General features: G+C 44.4%; 1 protein-coding gene across 2 annotated transcripts in view; it reads right to left on the reverse strand.

Annotated features, from left to right (window-relative positions):
* Positions 1-25,983, reverse strand: part of CPSF2 (cleavage and polyadenylation specific factor 2) — a 188,865-nt gene that overhangs the window by 36,385 nt on the left and 126,497 nt on the right. For both annotated transcript variants that reach the window (XM_069208202.1, XM_069208203.1), the window contains 4 exons: positions 21,117-21,317; positions 19,635-19,787; positions 5,096-5,321; positions 4,097-4,399 (listed from right to left, as the gene is read on the reverse strand). In XM_069208202.1, the coding sequence (XP_069064303.1) occupies positions 4,097-4,399; positions 5,096-5,321; positions 19,635-19,787; positions 21,117-21,317 (883 nt within the window). The remainder of the gene's footprint in view (positions 1-4,096; positions 4,400-5,095; positions 5,322-19,634; positions 19,788-21,116; positions 21,318-25,983) is intronic.

Genomic DNA, 25,983 nt, shown 5'->3' on the forward strand with positions numbered 1-25,983 from the left:
TAGTGCCTTGTAGGTGTGGATCAGGAGTTTTATGTGATGCACTTGTTGACTGGGAGCCAGTGTAGGTCTCTGGGGTGGGAGATGATGTGGTTGTGTCGGGGGATGCGCAGGATGAGTCTGGCTGCTGCATTATGGATTCTTTGTAGTCTTGATTATAGTTCCTTTGTGATGCCGCCATAGAGTGTGTTGGCCTACTCCAGTGTGCTAGTGATGAGTGTGTGGGTGACTGTCTTCCTTGAGTCGGAGGGGATCCACTTGAAAATCTTTCAAAGGAGTCTGAGGGTGTAGAAGCAGGACGATGAGACGGCGTTGACTTGGAGGCTCATGGATAGAGAGAAGTGCAGGATGATGCCCAGATTGTGTGCGTGGTCCGTGGAAGCGGGGGCATTTCCCAGAGCTGTGGGCACCAGAAGTCGTTCCAGACGGAAGGGGTGGGCCAGATAGAAGGGGTGCCACCCACTTAAATAGCCCTTTAAACATGTATCACCTGCCACTGCAGAGCCTGTATGTGCAGTTTATCCTGCTATGTCGAATTGGCATTTAAAACCTTTTGCCAAGCCTTAAACTCTGTCTTTGTTACACATAAGACACCCCTAATGTAGTCCCTATGTAGCCCATTTGGCAGGGTGCACTGTAAGTAAAACACAAGGCATATGCTTCTTAGTTTTACGTGTCCTGGTAGTGAAAAACTCCCAAAGTCACTTTTCACTACTGTGAGGCCAGCCCCTCTCACAGGAAAGCTTTAGGGATCGCTTAATACTTTTATCAAGTGTAATTCCTGATTGAAAAGAAGTAGGGCTGTTGTGTTTGGTACTTATGGACCTATAATAATAAATCTTCTTTAATTGTAAAGTTTGATTCACGATTACAACTTTAATACTGCCACTTTTAGAAAGTTTGCATTTTTCTGCTCTTAAGCACTATGTGACTGCTGCCTGCTTCCAATACATGTCTGGATTGGGCGACAGCTGGGCTTTGTGCATTCCCTCGAGACAGTCATACACAAAAGGAGCTGAGGTATGCCATTTACATCCTGATGGCCCATCACCAGGCTGATGGGCCTTACTGAGCTTGATGGGAGGGAGGAGCTGAAACATGCGACTGAATAGGGCTGTGCCTGTCCCCACAAAAGGAGCTGTATAACCCTCTGTAGTGTGTTTGGAGCAAGGGCAGGAAAGGAAAGACCTCTGTGCACTTCAAAGCCCCTCTTTGAATTAGCCTCCACTTCAAAGGCATCACTGGGTGTAAGAACTGGACGTATGACCCCACCAAATCAGTATACTTCTTGACCTGATGATACTCTGTCAGGATAAAGGACTGCTGTGCTGAGAGGACTGCCCTCCCCTCCACTCTGCTGGACTCCTGCTTTGCTGTGCTTGCCCTGCTGCCCTCCTTTCCTGGGAGTGAGAAGTACTGGATCTGCATCCCTTCATCCCCAGAACCAAGTGACTCCAAGGGCTTGCTGGCTTGCCTCCTGTTCTGAAGTCTCAGACACATCAAAGACTTCACTTCAACTCTGCAGCTGCTTTCTGACAAACATCGCTGCCATTAAGCCGGTTGAAAACCAACACATTGCCTACATCCAGCAGGCTTGATGACAATTCATAGCAAGAGGTGTGTGCGGCTCACCGATGACACATCTTCATCGCAAGGGGTCTGTGTAGCTCGATGACGATGCAGTGCCTCCCTCGCTAAGAAACTGCGGACGACAGCTCTCGGATTGTGCAGTTCAGAAATGATGCATCACCTACAGCCAGCTGGCTCAACAACAAAGCATCGCCTTCATCGAAAGGTGTCCGCGCTGCTTGACAATGACACATCCACCCAACTGTGTGGATCAGAACCGATGCATTGCCTGTGCATCATCAATGCAACCCTCATCCAAGGTATTGTTCAGCAGGATCTACCTGGGTCCTGTAGCCGGCTTGACCTCCATTGCGGTTGGCCCGAGCTTTGGATTTACCTTGGTCTAGCGTGACCTCAAGGAACCTTTTAGCTCTATTGACATTTAAGCACTATATTACAGATATTGGTTAAAAAAAATCATATCCAGTTTTCTGCTTATTGGCTTTGACTCGTTTTGGTCTTGTTTTACTTAGATATTCTTTATTTTTCTAAACTGGTGTGGAGTCTTTTTTGTGGTGCTTTTCAGTGTGTTGTTTAGTGTTGGACAAATACTTTACACATTGTCTCTTAAGTTAAGCCTGACTGCTCTGTAACAAGCTACGAGAGGGTGCGCACAGGTTAATGTACGGAGTGTATCTGACTTACCCTGACTAGTACTGTGGTCCCTACTTGTACAGGGTGCATAACTCTGCCAACCAGAGACCCATTTTCCAACAAAGTGAATTTTTGAAACACAGAAAAAGCAGCATTAGTAGACTCTGAACAACAAAATAATGTGTGACGTCTTTGAATTTACTTGGAGTGATAGCTTCCGAGCTAACTCGAATCTAAAGCTAAAAAAACAAAAAAGAAAGAAAAAAAAAAAAGAAAAGTCACAAAATGTTCCATTAATTGTTTTTTGTGTGAAGAAGCTAGAATCTAGATTGAGGGAAGTATTCATGTAGTTAAAGAAAAGCACTTTAGTTTCCAGCAACAGGAATTTGTTTTGATACAGTTAAAAGACTTTCTCCTTTGGATAATAAAGTGGAAGGTGACCTGTATGAGTAGAGGAGTAGGTGCAAGTGCAGTAAAAAAAACACAGAGGGAAGGACCAAATCTTGAATGAATCTGCATGCCTAGGTGAGAGATATGTAACTGTGGTGCATGAAGCCTATTATCTGGGTTCTTTATGGTGTAGGGATTTACCTCATGAAAGTACTACAACTGTGACACACAGACACACACAAACATTGCTGTTAAACTGTTGAACGGTCAATGGTGCCTAATGCCGCTTAGACATGTCATAACATGTAAGAGGCCGGCATCAGGTTGGCAGTCATCAAGATGTTTGTAGAAGAATAGGTGCTCTTGCAGTTGTTCGGTGAGCCCAATGATTTTTCTGAGGAAGGGCAGGCTGCACACTGGGCAGTAGCTGTGTAAAGTTTATAATTGTTTTTAGGCATTGGGAAATGAGGGCTTATTTTAAATGGGTAGGTCAATAGTACAGAAAAAGAGTTATGCACATAAGGGGTGCAATGTTAAGACTGCCAAGGGTCTTTAGGGCATAAAAAGAGACAGCACTCAGTGTGTTGTGGGACAGAGAGTAAGGCTTGAGGCTGGGCCTTTGCATCAAATGTGGAGTAGAGAGATGGTTGCTGCATGTAGTTTCCCAGATGATTGATCAGGTTGTTGTGGTGCCCGGGGACTGATAGATCACTGATTGCGTGAACATGTGTCAGAAAGAGGGGAATGGTTGAAGCAGTTCTGGCTAGGACAGGGGCACGTTCGTATTTTGTTTGAAATATTTAGAAGTTATCTCCATCTGTTTTGGCATTTGAGTGGTTTCAGGTTCTGTAAATTCTGAATACCATTTGTTTGAGTGACATGATTTGAGGAAGGACCTTTAGCAACCAGTTTCTGATCTTCACTTTTGTTTTCTTCAGAAGTCATGGGAAGCTGATGTAAAGGTTGCTGCTCTAGGACTTGAACACTTTCCTTTTTTGAGCACCTAAGAATCATCTGATGTGCTAAAGGAGCGGAGGGCTTTAATGAAACGTATGTTTTCGTCTGAACAGCTGTGTGGAAGGAGTGAGCAGGTGGTGGTAAGTATATGGCATTATAATGGATTAGGAGGCTATATGATCAGCTAAGCGTTTTGTTAGAGGCTTTGTGAATTGGGGCATCTTGGGTGCACATTAGGACATCTGAAAGATAGTTGCTTTCTAAAGAACACTTTGCACATACACCGCCTAATTACATATTCATTCCTAACACTACTGTATCCACCTGCAACTGGAAAAAGCCATCTCTTTTAAAATAAAATATAATCTATCTTTTTTGTTCCCTGTTGAAACAGAATAAAGCACACTGAGCATGGTCAGCATTAAAAATATGTATTCTAATGAATAATAACGATGAATAAATAAATAAATCTCCCAATGTACATCTTTGACTTCTGCTTCAAGTTAAAGACAAGATCACAAGCTCCTACCTCATTTGGTGGTAAAGGTTCAAGAGTTGGGATGATCTCTGCCTCCTCGTAAAACTCTAAATCATCATCTCCAAACAGGCTTTTCATTGCATTCTGCTGCGCAATCGCGGCAGGGTTAATCGAAGGAACATCCACTTGCATTTCCGAATCTTCCCCTTCCTCTTTAATTTCACCCTCCTCCAAAATGACACCAGTGTCAACTTTCGATACTCTCATGTCCAAGACACCATCGACCCAAGCTAGTTCAGCGTCTTTGGCTTTACAAAACTGAAGAGAACTCACAAGAGAATCTTTCAACCGGACCTGGACAAAAGTAAGAAGTAGCAATGACAAATGTGTAGAATTGCATACATAGGACATACAGGAAAATGAATGGTCTATTGGTGCATTAACAAAAACCGTGATATTTAATAAATGAACTATTAGACCTTGGAAGGACAGAAGGCTTTGCTGAACCTGGGGAGCTTCATACTTGTGACATACATGTTACACACATATCCTTCCAGTCCCTGCACTACTCACTAAGCTATCACAGTACAAACAATCCCTTTACTGAGGCTCTTAATAATATAATATGCGTATCCTCATTTTTCCAATAACTTTTTACAGTGCTCACTCTTCAATGTCATTACTCTGTTGGAGAAACTGGGTCTTGTAGCAGGCCTCACTCACCTCTTACCATAATGGTAAAAGTTCATTTTAATCAACGAGCAGAGGCTGCCACTGTGAAAGGCACAAAACATGCACACGTTAACTGTTACCCAAAAGGTTAAAGGCTGCAAGCTGTATGTGCCCGCTTCCTGGCAAATCTCTTCCTGAGATTAGTCTAGCTTGCTCACGTTACATCAGGCACAGAAACAATGCTTTGCAAGCAACTAATTAGGTAGAGCCATTTTGTTTTGCTTCAAGCCAGAACAAGTGAGTAGTAGAGGACTGAAAAATTCATGATGTTAAGGGCTGACCTACATCTTTATCTCATCTACAATGCATTTTTCTCACCTGATAGATATGCGTCTCGCTGGTTGCATCAATGGTTTCGTGTAGTTTTGGGGTGTACACTTTAATATCTTTACCTCCAAAAGCTCTGCATGACTGTGCTAGATCCTGGCAGGCTTCGGGAGCCCCATGAACTATGATCAGCTGCCGAGGTTTCATCTGATTAATAATCTTTTTAATAGAGTCCCCATCCGATCGCCCTTCATAGTCTATGTAGGTAACTCGGGCTCTGAAAATAAAAACAGAACAGCATGACGGGAAATCTATTGTCACTTTTTCTACACAGTTAGCAGATACGCACTATTTACAAAGTTGTTCAAAGAAAGAGGAAAACTGTGAATACCTACTGAATGAGACTGTTACTAACAAGCAAATGTATTTGCACAGGTTCTCAGACTGGGGGGGGGGGGGACAAGATTAGAGGTGATGAAGACACCACCAATGAAAAAGACACCTAATAACTGACAAACGCACAAATCATGTTAGAATAGCAGAGTTTTACAGGACAGCACTTATTAGAGGCTGGGAGAGGCTGCCTTCTTCTGTTGTGGGTATCAATCTGAAAATATGATTTAGAAAGTCTTGAAAGGAGAGGTCATTGCCTGGGGAAACAGTTGGTTATCAGCATGAATAATTTTTGGATTCACGTGCTCAGCATTATTTTACCATCTAGTGAGTGGGTCTGGGTGTCATTTTTTTCCCTCTTTGGGAGTCACTGACCATTCGGTGGCAATATCCAGCCCACTATGATGTGAGACACATGCCATCGGATGCTCCTGTGTGGGCAATCCAAGTAGACACAAAATGTGAGGAAATTTGTAGATGGAATACAAGACTGAAGTTCACAAATTTGTATTTTCGGTGGCACAGTCCTTACATCATTATGGGACTTGTGGAACATATGTCCAAGAGGGGTAACTGTTGCATGCTCATTAAAGAATATTTGCTAACGTGGGATCATATTTTCCATCAAGAGATCGTCATCATGTTTTACCACTCCAACAATGCAAGCAGTATTGTACAACACTCCTAAAAACAAGATAAAAATGCAACAGGATTTAAGAGAGTGAAAATACAAGAAAGACCAATGTTTTTATTTTTTCTTAAGTAACATCTGCACTATTTCATTAGTGTGCCTTAAGAAGTTTTAAATAACCGCTTTTCCCAACAACTGTTACATGTGTGAGCAGCCAGAGAGGTAAACAAGGATGATGGCTTTTCTAGGTGCCATTTCTCCCATCTGACCGCCATGTTGGGACAATTAGCACAGCAAATTAATGAAATTCAAAACACCAAGAGAAACTAAAGGAAATGTGTCTCTAGTCTGGTGTGGGTGTAATCCCTACCAGTAAAAGAAGTGAGGAAGTGGTAACAAACTTTAGCCTCCACCTAAGAAGGCCAAGGATGCCTCCCGCATATTCTCATTATTAGCTTGGAAGCTGAGGTTCCTCTAGGGGTGTCAATGAAATGGCACCTGGTGTATTGTCCTTGACCAGAAAGGAATACAGCATGGAAGGTATTAATTCCTCTTTACAGGTAGACTCGTCAAAGAAATAACTGTCCTCAGATGTGCACTGTGCTTTGTGTACGCCCTCTACATTAAGGATCTCACACCTGATGTACTTAACTCTGAGGCAATCTTCTATGTAACACTAAGAGCTAAGTTCAAAAAGGTATTCTTTGAGATCACACTGGTGCTTCCCATTACTACTATTGTACTAGAAGATAAGGATTTCCCCATGAAAAGTCTCTCTTTTCCAAGGACTCCTTTTACTACTGTTTTTCTGAAACCATTAGATGAAGAAAGCAAAGTGATGGAACAAATGTCACCTTGCTTTGGCCCTGAAGCTGTCTATTTTAACTGCTTCTTTGATGAGAAATGAAAGATCCCTGTGAGGCAAGTTAGGCGCTACATGCAGTAACCAACCCCCCATATGCAGGAGTTGTGCAAAGAAACAATTAAACTCTTAAGGAAGATCATGGTTATCCCAGTAAAGTAAGGAAATCAAAGAACCTTGGGTCACCAACACAGCTTATTGAGTTCCTTGGCACCATTCACCTACCTATCCTCTACAGATCTTCAGCTGAAGGTCATAGAGATGCCTTTTCAGGGAATGCACTGCTTTAGCACACGCTGAAAACGGGATTACCCAAATGAAACCTGAATCTTATACACTTGAAGCTGTGGTTCAAGATATAAAGAGGACCCAATTAAAATATCTGTACAAATGTAAGATGTTTCAGAATTTTCAAAGCAGTAAGACTAGGTTATAAAACTGGGATATTATTTTGAGCGGACGACCTCATGGATGATTGACAATTACGGTAAGGATGTAAGATTAAAGTCACCAAATTAACCTGAGCTCACCTCCCTGGTAGCTACAGCACAGAGCAGACTGGTTTACCCTAAGCCAATGCGTAAAGTATTTAGACAATATAAACACAGTAACAAAGTCAAAATACAAAACAATAAAAATCCCAAAATAAGTTAGAAACAAAGTTAAATTTAACAAACAAAATGACGCCAAATAAAAAAAATCCAATAACCGGAGATATGAGTTATGAAAAATGTAAGTAGAAATGGCATCAAAAAGCACTATGCATCAATGATAATCTACAGACTGGGCCAAGGCACAATGTCAGGCTGATCGCGATGGAGCACAAGTCTGATACACTCACCAGGGTCAATGATTTTACCTTCTTAGTCCTTTCAGTCCTAATCAACCACAGAGGTACATGTTTAAAACCCACCAGGCCCTCGGGGAGGCACTTCGAGATACACAGGGTGTTAGGCAGAGGCCAACAGCAGGATTCAGTCTAGGTCCAGTTGCTACTGGTCTGCTGGGTACTTACCGGAAAAGGCCTCTTGCAGCTTGCTGTCTCCCCATAGCCACAAAGGACTTTGGCCAACAGACCTTTGTAATCTACGTCTTAGTCCTGGACACAAGAAAGAGAAGATTGAGTCCTTCAGGGCTCCTCTAAGGCCACAGCCAGCAAGTCCCGTACTCTTCTGATCTTCAGCAAGGCCTAGAGAGTGTTCTGAAGAGGGTGCCACATTTATGCCTGTTATCAAGCTATTAGGTGGGGTGACTCCTCACTTCTCTTTAACCCATGGTGTAGGAAGTTGGCTCTGTATGCACTATTTCAAAGTAAGGAATAGTATGCACAGAGTCCAAGGGTTCCCCTTAGAGGTAAGATAGTGGCAAAAAGAGATAATACTAATGCTCTATTTTGTGGTAGTGTGGTCGAGCAGTAGGCTTATCAAAGGAGTAGTGTTAAGTATTTGTTGTACATACACACAGGCAAAAAATGAGGAACACACACTCAGAGACAATTCCAGGCCAATAGGTTTTTGTATAGAAAAATATATTTTCTTAGTTTATTTTAAGAACCACAGGTTCAAATTCTACATGTAATATCTCATTTGAAAGGTATAGCAGGTAAGTACTTTAGGAACTTTGAATAATCACAATAGCATATATACTTTTTTACATAAAATGCATATAGCTATTTTAAAAGTGGACACAGTGCAATTGTCACAGTTCCTGGGGGAGGTAAAGTAATGTTAGTTCTTGCAGGTAAGTAAACCACCTACGGGGTTCAAATTGGGGTCCAAGGTAGCCCACCGTTGGGGGTTCAGAGCAACCCCAAAGTCACCACACCAGCAGCTCAGGGCCGGTCAGGTGCAGAGTTCAAAGTGGTGCCCAAAACACATAGGCTTCAATGGAGAAGGGGGTGCCCCGGTTCCAGTCTGCCAGCAGGTAAGTACCCGCGTCTTCGGAGGGCAGACCAGGGAGGTTTTGTAGGGCACCGGGGGGGGACACAAGTCAGCACAGAAAGTGCACCCTCAGCGGCACTGGGGCGGCCGGGTGCAGTGTGCAAACACGCGTCGGGTTTTCAATAGGTTTCAATGAGAGACCAAGGGGTCTCTTCAGCGATGCAGGCAGGCAAAGGGGGGGGGCTCCTCGGGGGTAGCCACCACCTGGGCAAGGGAGAGGGCCTCCTGGGGGTCACTCCTGCACTGGAGTTCGATCCTTCAGGTCCTGGGGGCTGCGGGTGCAGGCGTCGGGATTTCAGAGTTAGGCAGTCGCGGTCAGGGGGAGCCTCGGGATTCCCTCTGCAGGCGTCGCTGTGGGTGCTCAGGGGGGGGCAACTTAGGTTACTCACAGTCTCGGAGTCGCCAGAGGGTCCTCCCTGAGGTGTTGTTTCTTCACCAGTCGAGTCGGGGTCACCGGGTGCAGTGTTGCAAGTCTCACGCTTCTTGCGGGGTTTGCAGGGGTCTTTAAATCTGCGCCTCTGGATACAAAGTTGCAGTCTTTGTTGAACAGGGCTGCTGTTCTCGGGAGTTTCTCAGTCTTTTGGAAGCAGGGCAGTCCTCTGAGGATTCAGAGGTCGCTGGTCCTGGGGAAAGCGTCGCTGGAGCAGTTTTCTTCTGAAGGAGGGAGACAGGCCGGTAGGGCTGGGGCCAAAGCAGTTGGTGTCGTCTTCTTCTCTGCAGGGTTTTTTCAGCTCAGCAGTCCTCTTCTTTAAGTTGCAGGAATCTAAATTCTTAGGTTCAGGGAATCCCTTAAATACTAAATTTAAGGGCGTGTTTAGGTCTGGGGGGTTAGTAGCCAATGGCTACTAGCCCTGAGGGTGGCTACACCCTCTTTGTGCCTCCTCCCAATGGGAGGAGGTCAGATTCCTATCCCTATTGGGGGGATCCTCCATCTGCAAGATGGAGGATTCCTAAAAGTCAGAGTCACTTCAGCTCAGGTTGCCTTAGGGGCTGTCCTGACTGGCCAGTGACGACTCCTTGTTTTTCTCATTATCTCCTCCGGCCTTGCTGCCAAAAGTGGGGCCGTGGCCGGAGGGGGCGGGCAACTCCACTAGGTGGAATGCCCTGTGGCGCTGGAACAAAGGGGGTGAGCCTTTGAGGCTCACCGCCAGGTGTTACAGCTCCTGCAAGGGGGAGGTGATAGCATCTCCACCCAGTGAAGGCTTTGTTACTAGCCACAGAGTGACAAAGGCACTCTCCCCATGTGGCCAGCAACATGTCTCGAGTGTGGCAGGCTGCTAAAACCAGTCAGCCTACACAGGTAGTTGGTTAAGGTTTCAGGAGGCACCTCTAAGGTGCCCTCTGGGGTGTATTTCACAATAAAATGTACACTGGCATCAGTGTGCATTTATTGTGCTGAGAAGTTTGATACCAAACTTCCCAGTTTTCAGTGTAGCCATTATGGTGCTGTGGAGTTCGTGTTTGACAGACTCCCAGACCATATACTCTTATGGCTACCCTGCACTTACAATGTCTAAGGTTTGGCTTAGACACTGTAGGGGCACAGTGCTCATGCACTGGTGCCCTCACCTATGGTATAGTGCACCCTGCCTTAGGGCTGTAAGGCCTGCTAGAGGGGTGACTTATCTATACTGCATAGGCAGTGTGAGGTTGGCATGGCACCCTGAGGGGAGTGCCATGTCGACTTACTCGTTTTGTCCTCACCAGCACACACAAGCTGGCAAGCAGTGTGTCTGTGCTGAGTGAGGGATCCCCAGGGTGGCATAAGATATGCTGCAGCCCTTAGAGACCTTCCCTGGCATCAGGGCCCTTGGTACCAGGGGTACCAGTTACAAGGGACTTACCTGGATGCCAGGGTGTGCCAATTGTGTGAACAAAAGTACAGGTTAGGGAAATAACACTTTCAAATCAAAACATAGCATCAGCAAAGGCAAAAAGTCAGGGGGTAACCATGCCAAGGAGGCATTTCCTTACACATGGGGTAGAGGTTTCCAGGGGTTACCCTAACAACTTTTCTAGAAGTTCCTGTTTGCCTTACTTCCCAAAATGTCATGTGTCAGGACGAGGGCTTTGAGGGCTAGGGTATGTGTGGGGGTGTCACAGGAAAATCAGTGTCCTCCCACATCAAACACTAAAATCCAGTTTGAAGCAGGCACTGTATCTACAACAAACCCAAAGAAAGAAGTCTGGTACGACAAAAGCAGGGTCCCTCAGCAGCCACACAGGCGATACACAAGAACGGTCTTGGCATCCTGTTCTCTTCCTTTCACGTGTTCCCCAAGTGTTACATATGTCTAAATAGACCTGACAATCAGAATTGAGAGTGTGATGTCACATGATGCCAACAGTCGCCCACTCTGAATATTCTGGGGAGTTTAAAGAAGGGCATCTTCATCTTCCTGTGCCCAGGACTGCTAACAGAGCAGGCTGAACACATACAAAGGAGGAATAAAAACCGTTCTACATTTCAAAATGTCCTCTGTCTGAACTGGGACCATCACAGAACTGGAAAGAGTATTCTCAAATTAATTCAAAGAGAGGTGCAAAATTGATGTGTGTTTCAAAGAAGGAGAAGCAGGAAAAACATCTTCAGTGGAGAGATTTTCATGAGACAGCTTTTCCCCCAGGGGTTCTCTTCAACAGCCATAACAGTGCAGTTACGTTGGGGTACCATGTGCGTTATTATTTTCTCAATTTCAGATGCCAGTCATCACGTCACACCCTTTCAGGAATGCCTTGGTGTTTGGTGGCAGAAGGCAACTGAAATTTTGAAAGACAAGTTAGTCATTACTCAAGGATCTCGATCATCCTCAGGCCTCGAAAAATCATAAAAATGTTACTAGACCTGCAGGTCGAGTAGCTTGAATAAACTACTCGACCTAACTGTAAGGTACTTGACCTGGAAACAGGTCTCAAATTGTGTGATTCTAGGCAAATATTGTATTTTACAGTCACCTTTTTCTTCATTCTCACATATGAATGCACCTTCCAATATGAGAGTTCAGCATTTGTGCTGAAAAAAAAAAAATCCTCCTTTGTTTGATTAAATACACTAAACATTTGCTCCATGTATAAATAAATCTAGCCCACATATAGGGTACACATGATCCATGCATAACTTGCCTCTTAGTTTACTGATAGCTTTGCCATCAGGGCAAGAGTGTTTCTTAGTTTATGTTTAAACACTCGCTTTTAATAAATATATTACTAAAGCATGATGTGGCAGTGCACTTACAGACAGTAAATGTCCAAACACCTTCCCAACTAACTTGCAGCTTTACTGATAAAACTATATAGTGTAGTAACAATAAGCTGTGAAAAGTGGGTTTCAGAAAAAAATGTATTATTTGCACATCACCAAGTAACGCGTTCTGACTTTTTTTTCAACCTATAAAAATATTTTTTTCACCACACAGAAGTAGAAAGAATGATCTTTCACAGCTACTGAAATATATTTTGAAATGTTAGTAAAGTTGACTTAGTTATATAAACGTGCGTTAAGAAAAACCTGATACCAAAAGCCTTTCATTTCACATAGGTCCGACAGTTCACCTTACAAAATCCTGGAAAGGGTCGAGTGGAATCTAAAAATAGCCCGACCTCATAAAATAGAGCTTGCCATAGAGAGTGGTCGTGTAGAATTTCCGAGACCTGCTCCTTAAACCGGTGTTGTGTTCAGAAGAACATCATAAATTAAACGATTTTCCCAAGTGCAGTGAGAGAAAATAACCAAAAAATCTGATTTTCTTGCTGTCGGACTATGTAGCCCATGTCGGACAATCTACAGTTCAAGGCCCTAGCAAAAAAAGGCTCAAACCATAAAAAACTGAAGGGGATTATGAGATAGGGAAAGCCACCATTTCGAACATGTTCAATTAATTAATGCAGATTGTCTCTCTTCCCACTCCCTTCTATTTTAGTGGTTTATTACTTGCTAATCTATTATGCTGGATAGCTCATGATGAGGAAACCATCACAGAGAAGAAAATGTTTCGGAGCTGTAACTGGACTTCTTCATCATGGCTGTAGGAACATTGATTATTATGTGTTGTGGTTGGGGGACCTCAACATGTAATTATGCCATAATCTATTTCAGGCCCAGTTAGGTTATTTCAGATAAACTCTTAGGTCAGAGTCCTGGGTAGCTGCAGCACACAGAATTTAGGTGTTCTTAAAGGAAAAAGCGAAAAGCATTAGAAGTACCAAAACAACAGGGAAGTAACAAAAAATACACAATCAAAAATCAACACCAATTTATAAACAGAGTGCATTTTATCTTAATTTATACACTAGAATGGCAAACACCTACTGAGAGGCAACAGAGATATGAATTTTAAAAGGTAAGTTAATTTTTTTGAGTTCTAATAAATCATCGTAATTTGTGCTGCAGTTCCTGAGCTAATGTGCTAGTGCAACCAATCCTCTTTTGGAGTGGGGACAATGGGATGGGAACCAGTCATAGGGACCACGTATGCTCAGGGAGACAGTTACCTGTGTGATCCAGCAGTCTCAAGAGTCCTCACAGATGTTTTCAGTTCCAGCAAGTTAACGGCCCTGACGCAAGATGCTGAGAAGATGCCAAAGATGCTGCAGCTATGGAAGGGATGTGGTGAGGATTCCTGGGGTTACCCGTGGGTCCCTGAACTTCAGGGGTCATTCTCCGCCCTCAGGACCCGATCTACCATGATGCTACCATGAAGCAGACAGCAGGTCCAATTGCCACTGGTCAACTGGTCTCTGGTTAGGGCTGTATCCAGCGGTTTCCCACAGGTGAGTGTCTCTCATGTAAGAGGACCAGGTCCATCTTGAAGATGGCCACTGGTCCCAACAATTTAGGGACACCTCTGGTAGGTCAGGGCTTTGACTCCCAACAGGCATTTTGCCATCCTGTGGCAGGCAGGTGATCCAGGGCAGCTGAACTCTCACGTGCAGGCTTCCTCCAGATTTTGTGTCCATGATGCTGAACAGCAGACTGGACACCTAGCTCCTGGAGTCATTTCTTCTGTCCTGATAGAAGTGGATCCTTTTTCCTCAAGTGGGCACAGCAGGCAGAGTTCTCTTGCATGCATAAAAGGGGTCCTTTCCTACAATTGGTATCGTCTTCATTAAAAAGTGGACTCACCCAGGCTCCACTATGTTGATAAACATAACTGCAAAACTGTGGCTGGTTAAGGGTATTTTAAGTGAGATGCTACTCCTGAAGAGGGTAGCATCCAATTCCTTGGGCAGTCTCTTCTTTAAAGCGGTATTAAAAGGTTTTATTATGCATCTCGTATTTTTAGGTCGAGCGTTAGCATTCAATGTGGTGTATACTTAAGAATACCTATAATTTGAGTTAAAGCAATTTTATTTGTCGGTTGCCCTGTCTTTTAAAAATTATTGCTCGCCAGTAGTCAGTTCTGCCTTTTTCTCCCTCCTTTTTCGGTTTTTAGAGCAGTGACCTAGTAGTGCATCGTTCCACTTTGGTGTTATCTGTTGCTGTGAGGGACAGTTTTGGACATTTCTTTGGTGCTCCCTTTTTGGCTAGTAGCTGCCCGTGCTTCACTGCAGCATTCCATTTCTCCCACCTCCCCCCTAGGGGCTGACATTTGTTTTGGCTTTATTCAAGTGATGTCATCTACCCTGCTCCTAAAATAAGTTTTATTTGACTAATAAGCTTATTTTACTAAATAAAAACACCATATGCCCTCACATGACATTGCTCTTTCTATCTCTGTCTCCAGAGCCCCGCCCTGCCAGCACTCACAACATTGCACACAGGGCATAGCTTATCTCCTTTAAATATTCTCAGGCTTCTCTGCTAACTTCATTAGAGCTTTTTTTTTTTTTTTGCTTGTGGGCGCTGTTCAAAATGTGCGAAACCTATATCATTGCCAAGGCTTGTTTTTATTAACATGTACCCTTTATTGCAAGCATATGGCCTCCACTTTAGGCAGCATGTGCTTTTCCATTAAGGGGCGTCTCGCTTGATAAAATAACCATTGCAACAACTTACCAAGGGCAGACTTGCTGGTTTTGTCCACTGCTTTATATCTAATTATACTGGGTACAGATTTCCTTGTAAGTGTCAAGTTGTGGCACTCTTTGCTCAGAATGCTTCTGGGGTGCTCAGGTCTCGTTGTAGCCTGAAGAGAGTTTGGTCTGGCAGCATCTACCCCAAAACTGATGAGAAACATGAGGTACATGATTTTGTCATCCTTGAGTTATAACCAGAACCGGGTGATCCCTCTGCCTGCTACATCATCAGTCAGGAGAAAGAACGTAGTGCTGCTGCATGCTGAGTGCTTGGAAGCCGTAAGAACTGGCTCATGACGTAACATGAGGGGGGTGGTGAGCTCCAGGTGGCCCCTCAGCACAGAATACAGTGCACGCTTGGCAGGTCCCTGACAGGGCCACGGGAGGAGGGGCCCCTGCAGGAACTTTGCGGGGGGCCCATTAAGTCATTAAGTTTTGTTATGCCACGGGGCTGCTCGTAGTAGCATTGTATTAATCAAAGTGCGTAATCTGCCTTTCTGTCAGCTTTATATCATGGTATTTAAAGTTAGAATATATGATTCTTTAAAAATAATGTAACATGATCAGACAGTATGGAAACAGCATTTGTTGGGTCTCTCCTTGGCTAAAATGTTTTGATGGTGAAGAAACTGGATATATATGGAGTTAAAAAACACTGCTGGGAGCAAAATGATAAAACATGTAGGGTTAAAAGAAATGAACATCTGCGTGTGCATATGGACTGCTGTAAGTAAGCATTCTCATGAGGAAGTCTGTGGGCAAACCGTATCAGGCCGGGTCAGCAGTATCCACGCGCCAGCACAACAGAGGGTAAAAGCAGATACTTTGTGTTTGCTTTAATCTTAAAAGCTGATAAACTGCAGAGAGGATTAACCATGGGTGTGACTTTCTTTCCCTTTTGAGTAAATGCACTGTGAAGATGTCCTTCTTACAGATTTACGGCCACTTCTGAGAGGAATATGAAGGCAAAATCCTATGATAAAATGTGAAGGCATCAGTGCTAAGTATGAGCGCCGGTGCCTGAAGCTCTGAATGTAGCGTGTAGAACAGCAAGCCTCGGATGCCTCTTTAATCCACTGCCAGACTTTTGCAGGTTCCTTTCTCCCTTTGTGACGTTTTTTCCTGCCTTCCTCTTCCTCAAACCTTTCGCATTGTTTTTTTTTCTTTCTCTAGGTCTAGGGAAATGTTTGATGCTGTCCCACAGAATAAGTGCCGGTGGCCAGCAACGGTTCAAATTAAGCACTGAAAAGTGGTATTAAACATGGCAGCTGCGGTAGGGTATGTGCGTGTTTCTGTGCACATTTGTGTGCATGTATTGATGTGGCAGTAGATGTTCCGAAACCACTGCAGTTCAGGATAACCTTTCTGTTAATGTTGCATCACCTGCAGGGCATGAATTTCAAAAGGACACAGGTATCTCCGTGCCAAACGCACGCACAGGTGACTCCAGCATTTCTTGGCAAACAAAAAGAGAGACATCAACTAGATTGTGGCTAAAATTGCACACAATCACGAAGACCTGGGACTCTAACAACCTCTTTGGACACTGGGCCCAGCTCCCACAACACTTGGTGCAGCTCAGTTTACTCAATTCAAGCCCTCAGCCGTGCCACTGGCAGGAACCCCACACAAGCTGTCTGCCAGAGCACCTCAGTTCTTACAGTCAGTACACTCTGCTGCTCCAGCACTGGGACCTCCTCGGGCGCAGCTCCATCGGTGCACCTCAGTTCACACACTCCAAGCCCTCTGATGTGCCAGTGCCAGGAACCCAACACTCGCTGTCTGTCAGAGCACCTCAGTTCTTAGTCAGTACACTCTGCTGCTCCAGTACTGGGACCACCTCGGGCGCAGCGCCATCGGTGCACCTCAGTTCACACACTCCAAACCCTCAACCGTGTCCATGCCTGAATCCCACACACGCCGTCTGTTAGGGAACCTCAATTCTGACAGTCAGTACACTCTGCTGATCCAGTACTAGGACCTCAGGCGCAGCTCCATCAGTGCACCACAGTTCTACCTCGGCAAGGTCACTTCCTTCCCTATACTGGGACCTCGCTCACATACAGATCTATAATAGCAGCTCAATTCTAATAGTCAGTCCGACTGCAAAGCCAATACTGGATCCAAAAGAGCAAAACACAGCTCAGCACCTCAAGTCTAACATCCAATGCCACTATTGATGGGAACCACCACAGCTCGGCCAGAATCCATCAATTCAAACATTCAGTGCACATTTCTTCTCAGTACTAAGGCTCACACACGCCCTTCGGGACTCTTCACTTCTGTGGTTCAGAGGCAATGCAACTCCCATGCAGGACCCCACTCGCAGCTTCACAAGGGCACCTCCAGGCTAACACTCGGCAAAACTGGCACACCAATTCTAGGTTCCACACATAGCTCCTTTAACATACCTCACTTCTGACCTTGTGTGCCCATTACTATTCCAGTACTGCAGCCCACATAAAACTGTCCGTGCACCTCAACCCTAACCTGCAGCGCCCCATTATTCCAATACCAGGAATTACACAGCGCTACATTTCTCATTCCTCAACCGCTGCCTTTCTGTAATTCCAGCACTGGGCTAGGACACAGCTCTGCCTATACCCCAAATCTTGATCTGACGCACCCCAAATATGGCTGTATTGAGGTTCACATACAACTCTGCTAATACACCTCTTGCTGTTCTGCAGTGCCCCCTGCTGTTCCACATTCTGATTTCTGTCTGAGGACGTGGGGGAGCCAATTAAATCTATTCTTAGCTGCCATCTTTATTTGGGAGAGTCTCTTAAGCCTATCTCACTCTGTTCTTTACTTTACTCTATTTACTCTCAATGTTTTGATTCTCCTCCCTTTTCTTTTTCCAGCTCTCAAAATCCATGTTAACCTTTTCACTCTTTCTTTCAACTGTTTATTTCTACTCCTCTCCCTTTTTTTACTTCCCTCTTCCTCGTGCTACCTCCTCTTTCAAACTCGCACTTGGTTATTTCTTTCCTCGTTTAGTTCCCCTCTTTTTTCTTCATCAGGCGTTCAATTTTTTCAGTATTGTTTTCTCTTCACTTTATTTTTTGTCTTTTATATTTGCCTTTTCCTTTGACTCGGCATGCGTCCTTTCATGTATTTTTTTTTATTAGATCTTTCTTCCTCACTTTCTCTGGTGTTTTTCTTAGCTTTATTTGCCAATTCACGTTTTACTATAAATCCCACTTGTTCCTGCCTGTATGTGAAAGCCACAAGTTACTTGTCGGGACCCGAAGTGTCAAAGTGGTTTTCCCATTCTGTATCTGTGGGAAATGTGCCAATACATACATGCCCTGGTTCTTTCGCTGTTTGTTTCTCTCACCATCTCTTTTTTGTTCTCTAATGTTCATTTATCTCTTTCTTTTCACACTTTTCATTAGTTTTTCCTCCTAATTTTTCACTCACTAACTTCTTTCCCTTTTTCTTTTGTCTCACACGTTTGCTCTATTTCTTCTCTTAGTTGTGTTTTCATGTTCTCATTCTTTCTTTCCCTTCTTTCATTTCTTTGTGACCCCTTCTCTTTCTTCCTTTTGTCTGTGTTATTTCTTTTGCTTCTCTTTTTGACCCCCATCCACTTTCTCTCCTGAGGCCTAGTTATCAATGGAGCAACAGGTGCAGTGGCACTGGTGCCCAGAGACCTACAGACCTCACTCAACTCTAATTACTGCTCTATTTTCCTACTGAAATTGCAGTCAGCCATTTTCCTTTCTTACTCCAGGGCCCATTACACCGTTACTACGCCATTTGTCCTCTCCAGCTTTACTCCAGATTCCCTCTTTCCTTTCACCCTCCAATCCGTCCCAAATTATATTTTTGTAATGAAGTTTTGGACATAACACTCTAATGCCACGTTTATTTCTGATAAAGGTTTACTTGATAATTGTATATGTTTTAAGATAGAGGCAAAAGGTAAATGGAAGTGCTTTAGTTAAATGCTGGGCCACTGGAACTACATGGCAGGAAAAGACGAAATTATGAGGCAGGGTTGACCAATTTATGTGGCAAGAAAAATCCAGTCATGAATTTACAATTCCAATAGCTCTAACTCAAGAAAATGTAAGACCTATTGCATTGCAAATTCTTCTTCAAATATTGCTCTTAATGGTGCTCCTGAATCCTGCCAGATCTGTGGAAATCCTTCTAGCAGTTATTAGTGAAGAATACATACACTTTTGATAACAAATTAGTGGCCACATACTGTTGACTCCTCAACTTGACCAAACGCTGTAGTCTGTTGTTTTTCTTACACTTCAGCACAATCTAAGAGAACCCAAATTCAAACACTGGAGCTTCGAAAGCATGTGAACCCATGGTGTGGGAGCTGAAGCCTTCAACCTCAATAGGATAAACTGACTATATTCTGCAGAGGTAAGCCATACAGACATCACTGTGGAGTAGCTCCCACTAAACTTACCACTTGAGTAAACCGAAAACAGTCATTGTCAGAGAGGCCTTCTCAAGCTTCTTATGCAGATCACTACACCAAAATCTAAACAGAATACTACATCAGTTGCCAGATATTTTCCACATTTTATGTTTTTGCCTATCCATGTTCCCCAACTGTACAGTGAATACCCCCATCACCAATCTATAGTATCTTACAGCTTCAGCTACTTCTATGCAAAATAAAGAATTGCAACAATCAAGCTGTCCTAGGAGAACCCAACAAAACATGAGAATGACTAAACAGTGCCCACCTGTTGTGAGACCATTTTGTTTCTGAATACATACTTTATTTCCATCGGCTGAGTCACAGACACACATTTGGTTGGAACATCTGACAAATCCTGGTGCATTGGCTCTTCGCCGTTTGTCAGGCCTGATTCCAGTTTGCATTTTTCTTCTTCCGTTGCTTGAAGTTCTGGAATCAGAAAGTCTTCTGGTCTGCGAGGCAATAGGAATAGCAATGTATTAAAGTCAGCTTTGTGAGGCAACAAATAGTACTACTACTACCAGTTTTATCAGGGTAACACATGGTTTAAGATTGTAGTAGTTAACTCTTTAATGTAGACATACATTATATTTAATTTTACAGCAAAAAGTGAACATTTATTTAATAAGAGAAAAAAAGTCAGCCATCAAATAAGGATGTCAACTGAAGTACTTGCAAAACAAAACTCAGTTCTAACTAAAATAACTAATAAATGCAACCACTAATGGCAAACATTCTCATTTTTAAACATGTTTTTTTAGACCCTCAATGGATGCTCAATTAAAAATACTACATAGTTAAAGTATTTTCCTACAAATCTAAGACGATAGTTGAAGCTCCCCTGAAAGCACTAAAGAGCAATATTTAATTTTACCTCGGTGCAGCATGTCTGTCATGTGGTTGGGAAACAAGTATGTGTTCAAAGTTCAGATACTGATACATCCCAACATGTGATCTTGGGCCATATGCCAACCCCCAATACCATAGTTACCAAACCACACATTGAAAATTGTAGTTTGTTTTATGCCAACTTCATGAACATTCTCTTACCTCTCATTTGGCAGTACCAGGTCAGCTGGATGAGCAAACCCTACTGGGATGCATAGAACATCCAGGTCGCAATTTTAAAACCTGATCACACTGTGTGTAGTGTTGCACTGTGTGTACCATGTTTCTTTTTTCTCTGCCTTGTGCCAAAGGCACAAATTAATTACACATACATCGCTGTGTTATCTGGTACAGCCATTTGACCACTAAGTAGCCTAAATTTGCATGACCTTCTTCCTTAAAGAGGTGAGTTGACACGTTTTAATTAGCTATTAAAGGGGGAGGATGATGGCAACTTAAAATTCCTATGTCTTAGCAATTAGTAACTTACATTTGTAGTGCTGTATCTAACATGCTAGGGTTATTTGTTTTATTTAATTTCTTTATCTTTTGAATTTTAAGCATACAGTACGAGTTCTACCTCCATTTCTTTGATGTCCTGTACTAAAATTCTTCAGCCGGTTGTTCATCATTAACTAAAATCTGACAATAAAGCAAACTTTTTTTTAAAAAGAAAACCAATATTTTGTGTGGCACTCTAAAACATTAAAGGAGCAGAGATAAATCAACATTTAGAGTATAGGTGACTGAACTAACCTCCCAGAATACAACCTTGCTCGTCACCTGTATGTTTCTCCAAGAGGTGCCTAAAACCGATCTATTTTGTGAATAGATTTTATGGTATGCGGCTGCAAACTATTCTACCCTACAAGAAGACTGGGTTTCTGACATACTTTATTATCTCTCCATATTCATCCCACTTGATCCGCTCCTCTGGGGCCGGGAACATGGGATAAGACTTCTTGGCCTGCTTGAAGAAGCTCCCCTTCCGGCTGCCTTCATTCTTCATCATCAGGTCATGCTTGGCTTTGTGCACTGCTGGCTGGTCAACATCTTCATCTACATCACTCTCGTCACTGGAATCAATATCTGCTCTGGAAAGTGTAGAAAGCACTTTGTTTACTGTCACCATACATAACGTAACATGAAAGCATAAACAAAAGAAAAATATTTATTTCAGAGAAATGAATTAAGAAAGACAACCAAAACTCCTGAACAGCAGGAGGTGTGTTCTAGCCCAACATGTTTGCCTTTGCTGAAATTGAAGAAATTTTCTTCTTCACGCTATGCCCTACTGTTGTCACTCCTATATTTGAAAGCTATGTAATACATAGCAAGGCATCATTCTACATTTTTGTACTCTGTTTAGTCCTAAAAGGATCAAATGTCTTCCTTGTTTCCTTCAGTTAGATATTTAATATTTGATAAAGCCTCTAATGCAAATAAGTGCTTTCAACATTCTCTACTGACCTGTAATCCTTCAAATGTATGTGTATTATTTCAAATCTGATTGGTAAATTCACCATTTTTAAACTTAAATATCTCACTTATGGTATCTCTCGTGTTTTGCTATTTCTTTCTACAAGCTTTTTGGTTATTTAGTATCAGACAAAGTTACAAGTATTTGGTTTATTATGTATGTAGGAAGTTGGCTCTGTATGCACTATTTCAAAGTAAGGAATAGTATGCACAGAGTCCAAGGGTTCCCCTTAGAGGTAAGATAGTGGCAAAAAGAGATAATACTAATGCTCTATTTTGTGGTAGTGTGGTCGAGCAGTAGGCTTATCAAAGGAGTAGTGTTAAGCATTTGTTGTACATACACAAGCAATAAATGGGGAACACACACTCAGACAATTCCAGGCCAATAGGTTTTTGTATAGAAAAATATATTTTCTTAGTTTATTTTAAGAACCACAGGTTCAAATTTTACATGTAATACTTCAAATGAAAGGTATTGCAGGTAAGTACTTTAGGAACTTTGAATAATCACAATAGCATATATACTTTTCAAATAAATCACATATAGCTATTTTAAAACTAGACATTTAGTGCAATTTTCACAGTTCCTAGGGGGAGTAAGAGTTTGTTAGTTCTTGCATGTAAGTCAACCACCTACAGGGTTCAAGTTTGGGACCAAGGTAGCCCACCGTTGGGGGTTCAGAGCAACCCCAAAGTTACCACACCAGCAGCTCAGGGCCGGTCAGGTGCAGAGTTCAAAGTGGTGCCCAAAACGCATAGGCTTCAATGGAGAAGGGGGTGCCCTGGTTCCAGTCTGCCAGCAGGTAAGTACCCGCGTCTTCGGAGGGCAGACCAGGGGGGTTTTGTAGGGCACCGGGGGGGGTGGGGGACACAAGTTAGCACAGAAAGTACACCCTCAGCAGCACGGGGGCGGCCGGGTGCAGTGTGCAAACACACGTCGGGTTTCCAATGTAAGTCAATGGGAGACCAAGGGGTCTCTTCAGCGATGCAGGCAGGCAAGGGGGGGGGGCTCCTCGGGGTAGCCACCACCTGGGCAAGGGAGAGGGCCTCCTGGGGGTCACTCCTGCACTGGAGTTCCGATCTTTCAGGTCCTGGGGGCTGCGGGTGCAGAGTCTTTTCCAGGCGTCGGGATCTGGGAGTCAGGCAGTCACGGTCAGGGGGAGCCTCGGGATTACCTCTGCAGGCGTCGCTGTAGGGGCTCAGGGGGGGCAACTCTGGCTACTCAGAGTCTCGTAGTCGCCGGGGAGTCCTCCCTGAAGTGTTGTTTCTCCACAAGTCGAGCCGGGGGCGTCGGGTGCAGAGTAGCAAGTCTCACGCTTCCGGCGGGAAACGCAGTTGTCTTGAAGTTGCTTCTTTGGAAACAAAGTTGCAGTCTTGGATGAACAGAGCCGCTGTCCTCGGGAATTTCTTGGTCCTTCTAGAGCAGGGCAGTCCTCTGAGGATTCAGAGGTCGCTGGTCCTGGGGAAAGCGTTGTTGGAGCAGTGTCTTTTAGAAGTGGGGGAGACAGGCCAGTAGAGCTGGGGCCAAAGCAGTTGGTGTCTCCGTCTTCTTTGCATGGTTTTTCAGCTTAGCAGTCCTCTTCTTCTTAGGTTGCAGGAATCTCAGTTCCTAGGTCCAGGGGAGCCCCTAAATACAGAATTTAGGGGTGTGTTTAGGTCAGGGAGGGCAGTAGCCAATGGCTACTAGCCCTGAGGGTGGCTACACCCTCTTTGTGCCTCCTCCCAAGGGGAGGGGGTCACATTTCTATCCCTATTGGGGGAATCCTCCATCTGCAAGATGGAGGATTTCTAAAAGTCAGAGTCAACTCAGCTCAGGTTGCCTTAGGGGCTGTCCTGACTGGCCAGTGACTCCTCCTCGTTTTTCTCATTATCTCCTCCGACCTTGCCGCCAAAAGTGGGGCCGTGGCCGGAGGGGGCGGGCAACTCCACTAGCTGGAAAGCCCTGTGGTGCTGTAACAAAGGGGGTGAACCTTTGAGGCTCACCGCCAGGTGTTACAGTTCCTGCAAGAAGGAGGTGATAAGCATCTCCACCCAGTACAGGCTTTGTTACTAGCCACAGAGTGACAAAGGCACTCTCCCCATGTGGCCAGCAACATGTCTGGTGTGTGGCAGGCTGCTGGAACTAGTCAGCCTACACAGATAGTCGGTTTAGGTTTCAGGGGGCACCTCTAAGGTGCCCTCTGGGGTGTATGTTACAATAAAATGTACACTGGCATCAGTGTGCATTTATTGTGCTGAGAAGTTTGATACCAAACTTCCCAGTTTTCAGTGTAGCCATTATGGTGCTGTGGAGTTTGTGTATGACAGACTCCCAGACCATATACTCTTACGGCTACCCTGCACTTACAATGTCTAAGGTTTTGCTTAGACACTGTAGGGGCACAGTGCTCATGCACTGGTGCCCTCACCTATGGTATAGTGCACCCTGCCTTAGGGCTGTAAGGCCTGCTAGAGGGGTGATTTATCTATACTGCATAGGCAGTGTGAGGTTGGCATGGCACCCTGAGGGGAGTGCCATGTCGACTTACTCGTTCTGTCCTCACCAGCACACACAAGCTGGCAAGCAGTGTGTCTGTGCTGAGTGAGGGGTCCCCAGAGTGGCATAAGATATGCTGCAGCCCCTAGAGACCTTCCCTGGCATCAGGGCCCTTGGTACCAGGGGTACCAGTTACAAGGGACTTACCTGGATGCCAGGGTGTGCCAATTGTGAAAACAAAAGTACAGGTTAGGGAAAGAACACTGGTGCTGGGGCCTGGTTAGCAGGCCTCAGCACACTTTCAAATCAAAACTTAGCATCTGCAAAGGCAAAAAGTCAGGAGGGTAACCATGCCAAGGAGGCATTTCCTTACACAACCCCCCCCCCCCCCCCATAATACCCCCCCCGCCCCAAACGAAAGAGGATGAGACTAACCATTCCCAAGAGAGTCTTCATTTTCTAAGTGGAAGAACCTGGAAAGGCCATCTGCATTCGCATGGGCAGTCCCAGGTGGGTGTTCCACTATAAAGTCCATTCCCTGTAAGGAGATGGACCACCTCAACAGTTTTGGATTTTCACCTTTCATTTGCATCAGCCATCTGAGAGGTCTGTGGTCGGTTTGAACTACAAAGTGAGTACCAAAGAGGTATGGTCTCAGCTTCTTCAGGGACCAAACCACAGCAAAGGCCTCCCTCTCAATGGCACTCCAACGCTGCTCCCAGGGGAGTAACCTCCTGCTAATGAAAGCAACAGGCTGGTCAAGGCCATCATCATTTGTTTGGGACAAAACTGCCCCTATCCCATGTTCAGAGGCATCTGTCTGCACAATGAACTGCTTGGAGTAATCTGGAGCTTTTAGAACTGGTGCTGTGCACATTGCTTGTTTCAGGGTGTCAAAGGCCTGTTGGCATTCTACAGTCCAGTTTACCTTCTTGGGCATTTTCTTGGAGGTACGTTCTGTGAGTGCTGTCACTATGGATCCATATCCCTTCACAAACCTCCTGTAGTACCCAGTCAAGCCAAGGAATGCCCTGACTTGAGTCTGGGTTTTTGGAGCTGCCCAGTCCAGAATAGTCTAGATCTTAGGCTGGAGTGGCTGAACTTGGCCTCCACCTACAAGGTGTCCCAAGTAAACCACAGTTCCCTGCCCTATCTGGCATTTGGATGCCTTGATAGAGAGACCTGCTGATTGCAGAGCCTTCAAAACCTTCTTCAGGTGGACCAGGTGATCCTGCCAGCTGGAGCTAAAGACAGCAATATCGTCAAGATAAGCTGCACTAAAGGACTCCAAACCAGCAAGGATTTGATTCACCAACCTTTGGAAGGTGGTAGGGGCATTCTTTAAACCAGAGGGCATAACAGTAAACTGATAATGCCCATCAGGTGTGGAGAATGCTGTCTTTTCTTTTGCTCCTGGTGCCATTTTGATATGCCAGTACCCTGCTATTAAGTCAAAGGTACTTAAGAATTTGGCAGCGCCTAATTTATCAATCAGTTCATCAGCCCTTGGAATGGGATGGGCATCTGTCTTGGTGACATAATTAAGTCCTCTGTAGTCCACACAAAACCTCATCTCTCTCTTTCCATCTTTGGTGTGAGGTTTGGGGACTAAGACCACTGGGCTAGCCCAGGGACTGTCCAGAGTGCTCAATGACTCCCAATTCCAGCATCTTGTGGACTTCCACCTTGATGCTTTCCTTAACTTGGTCAGACTGTCTGAATATTTTGTTTTTGACAGGCATGCTGTCTCCTGTGTCCACATCATGGGTACACAGGTGTGTCTGACCAGAGGTTAGGGAAAAGAG

Source organism: Pleurodeles waltl, chromosome 9, assembly GCF_031143425.1.
Source record: "Pleurodeles waltl isolate 20211129_DDA chromosome 9, aPleWal1.hap1.20221129, whole genome shotgun sequence".
Taxonomy (NCBI): domain Eukaryota; kingdom Metazoa; phylum Chordata; class Amphibia; order Caudata; family Salamandridae; genus Pleurodeles; species Pleurodeles waltl.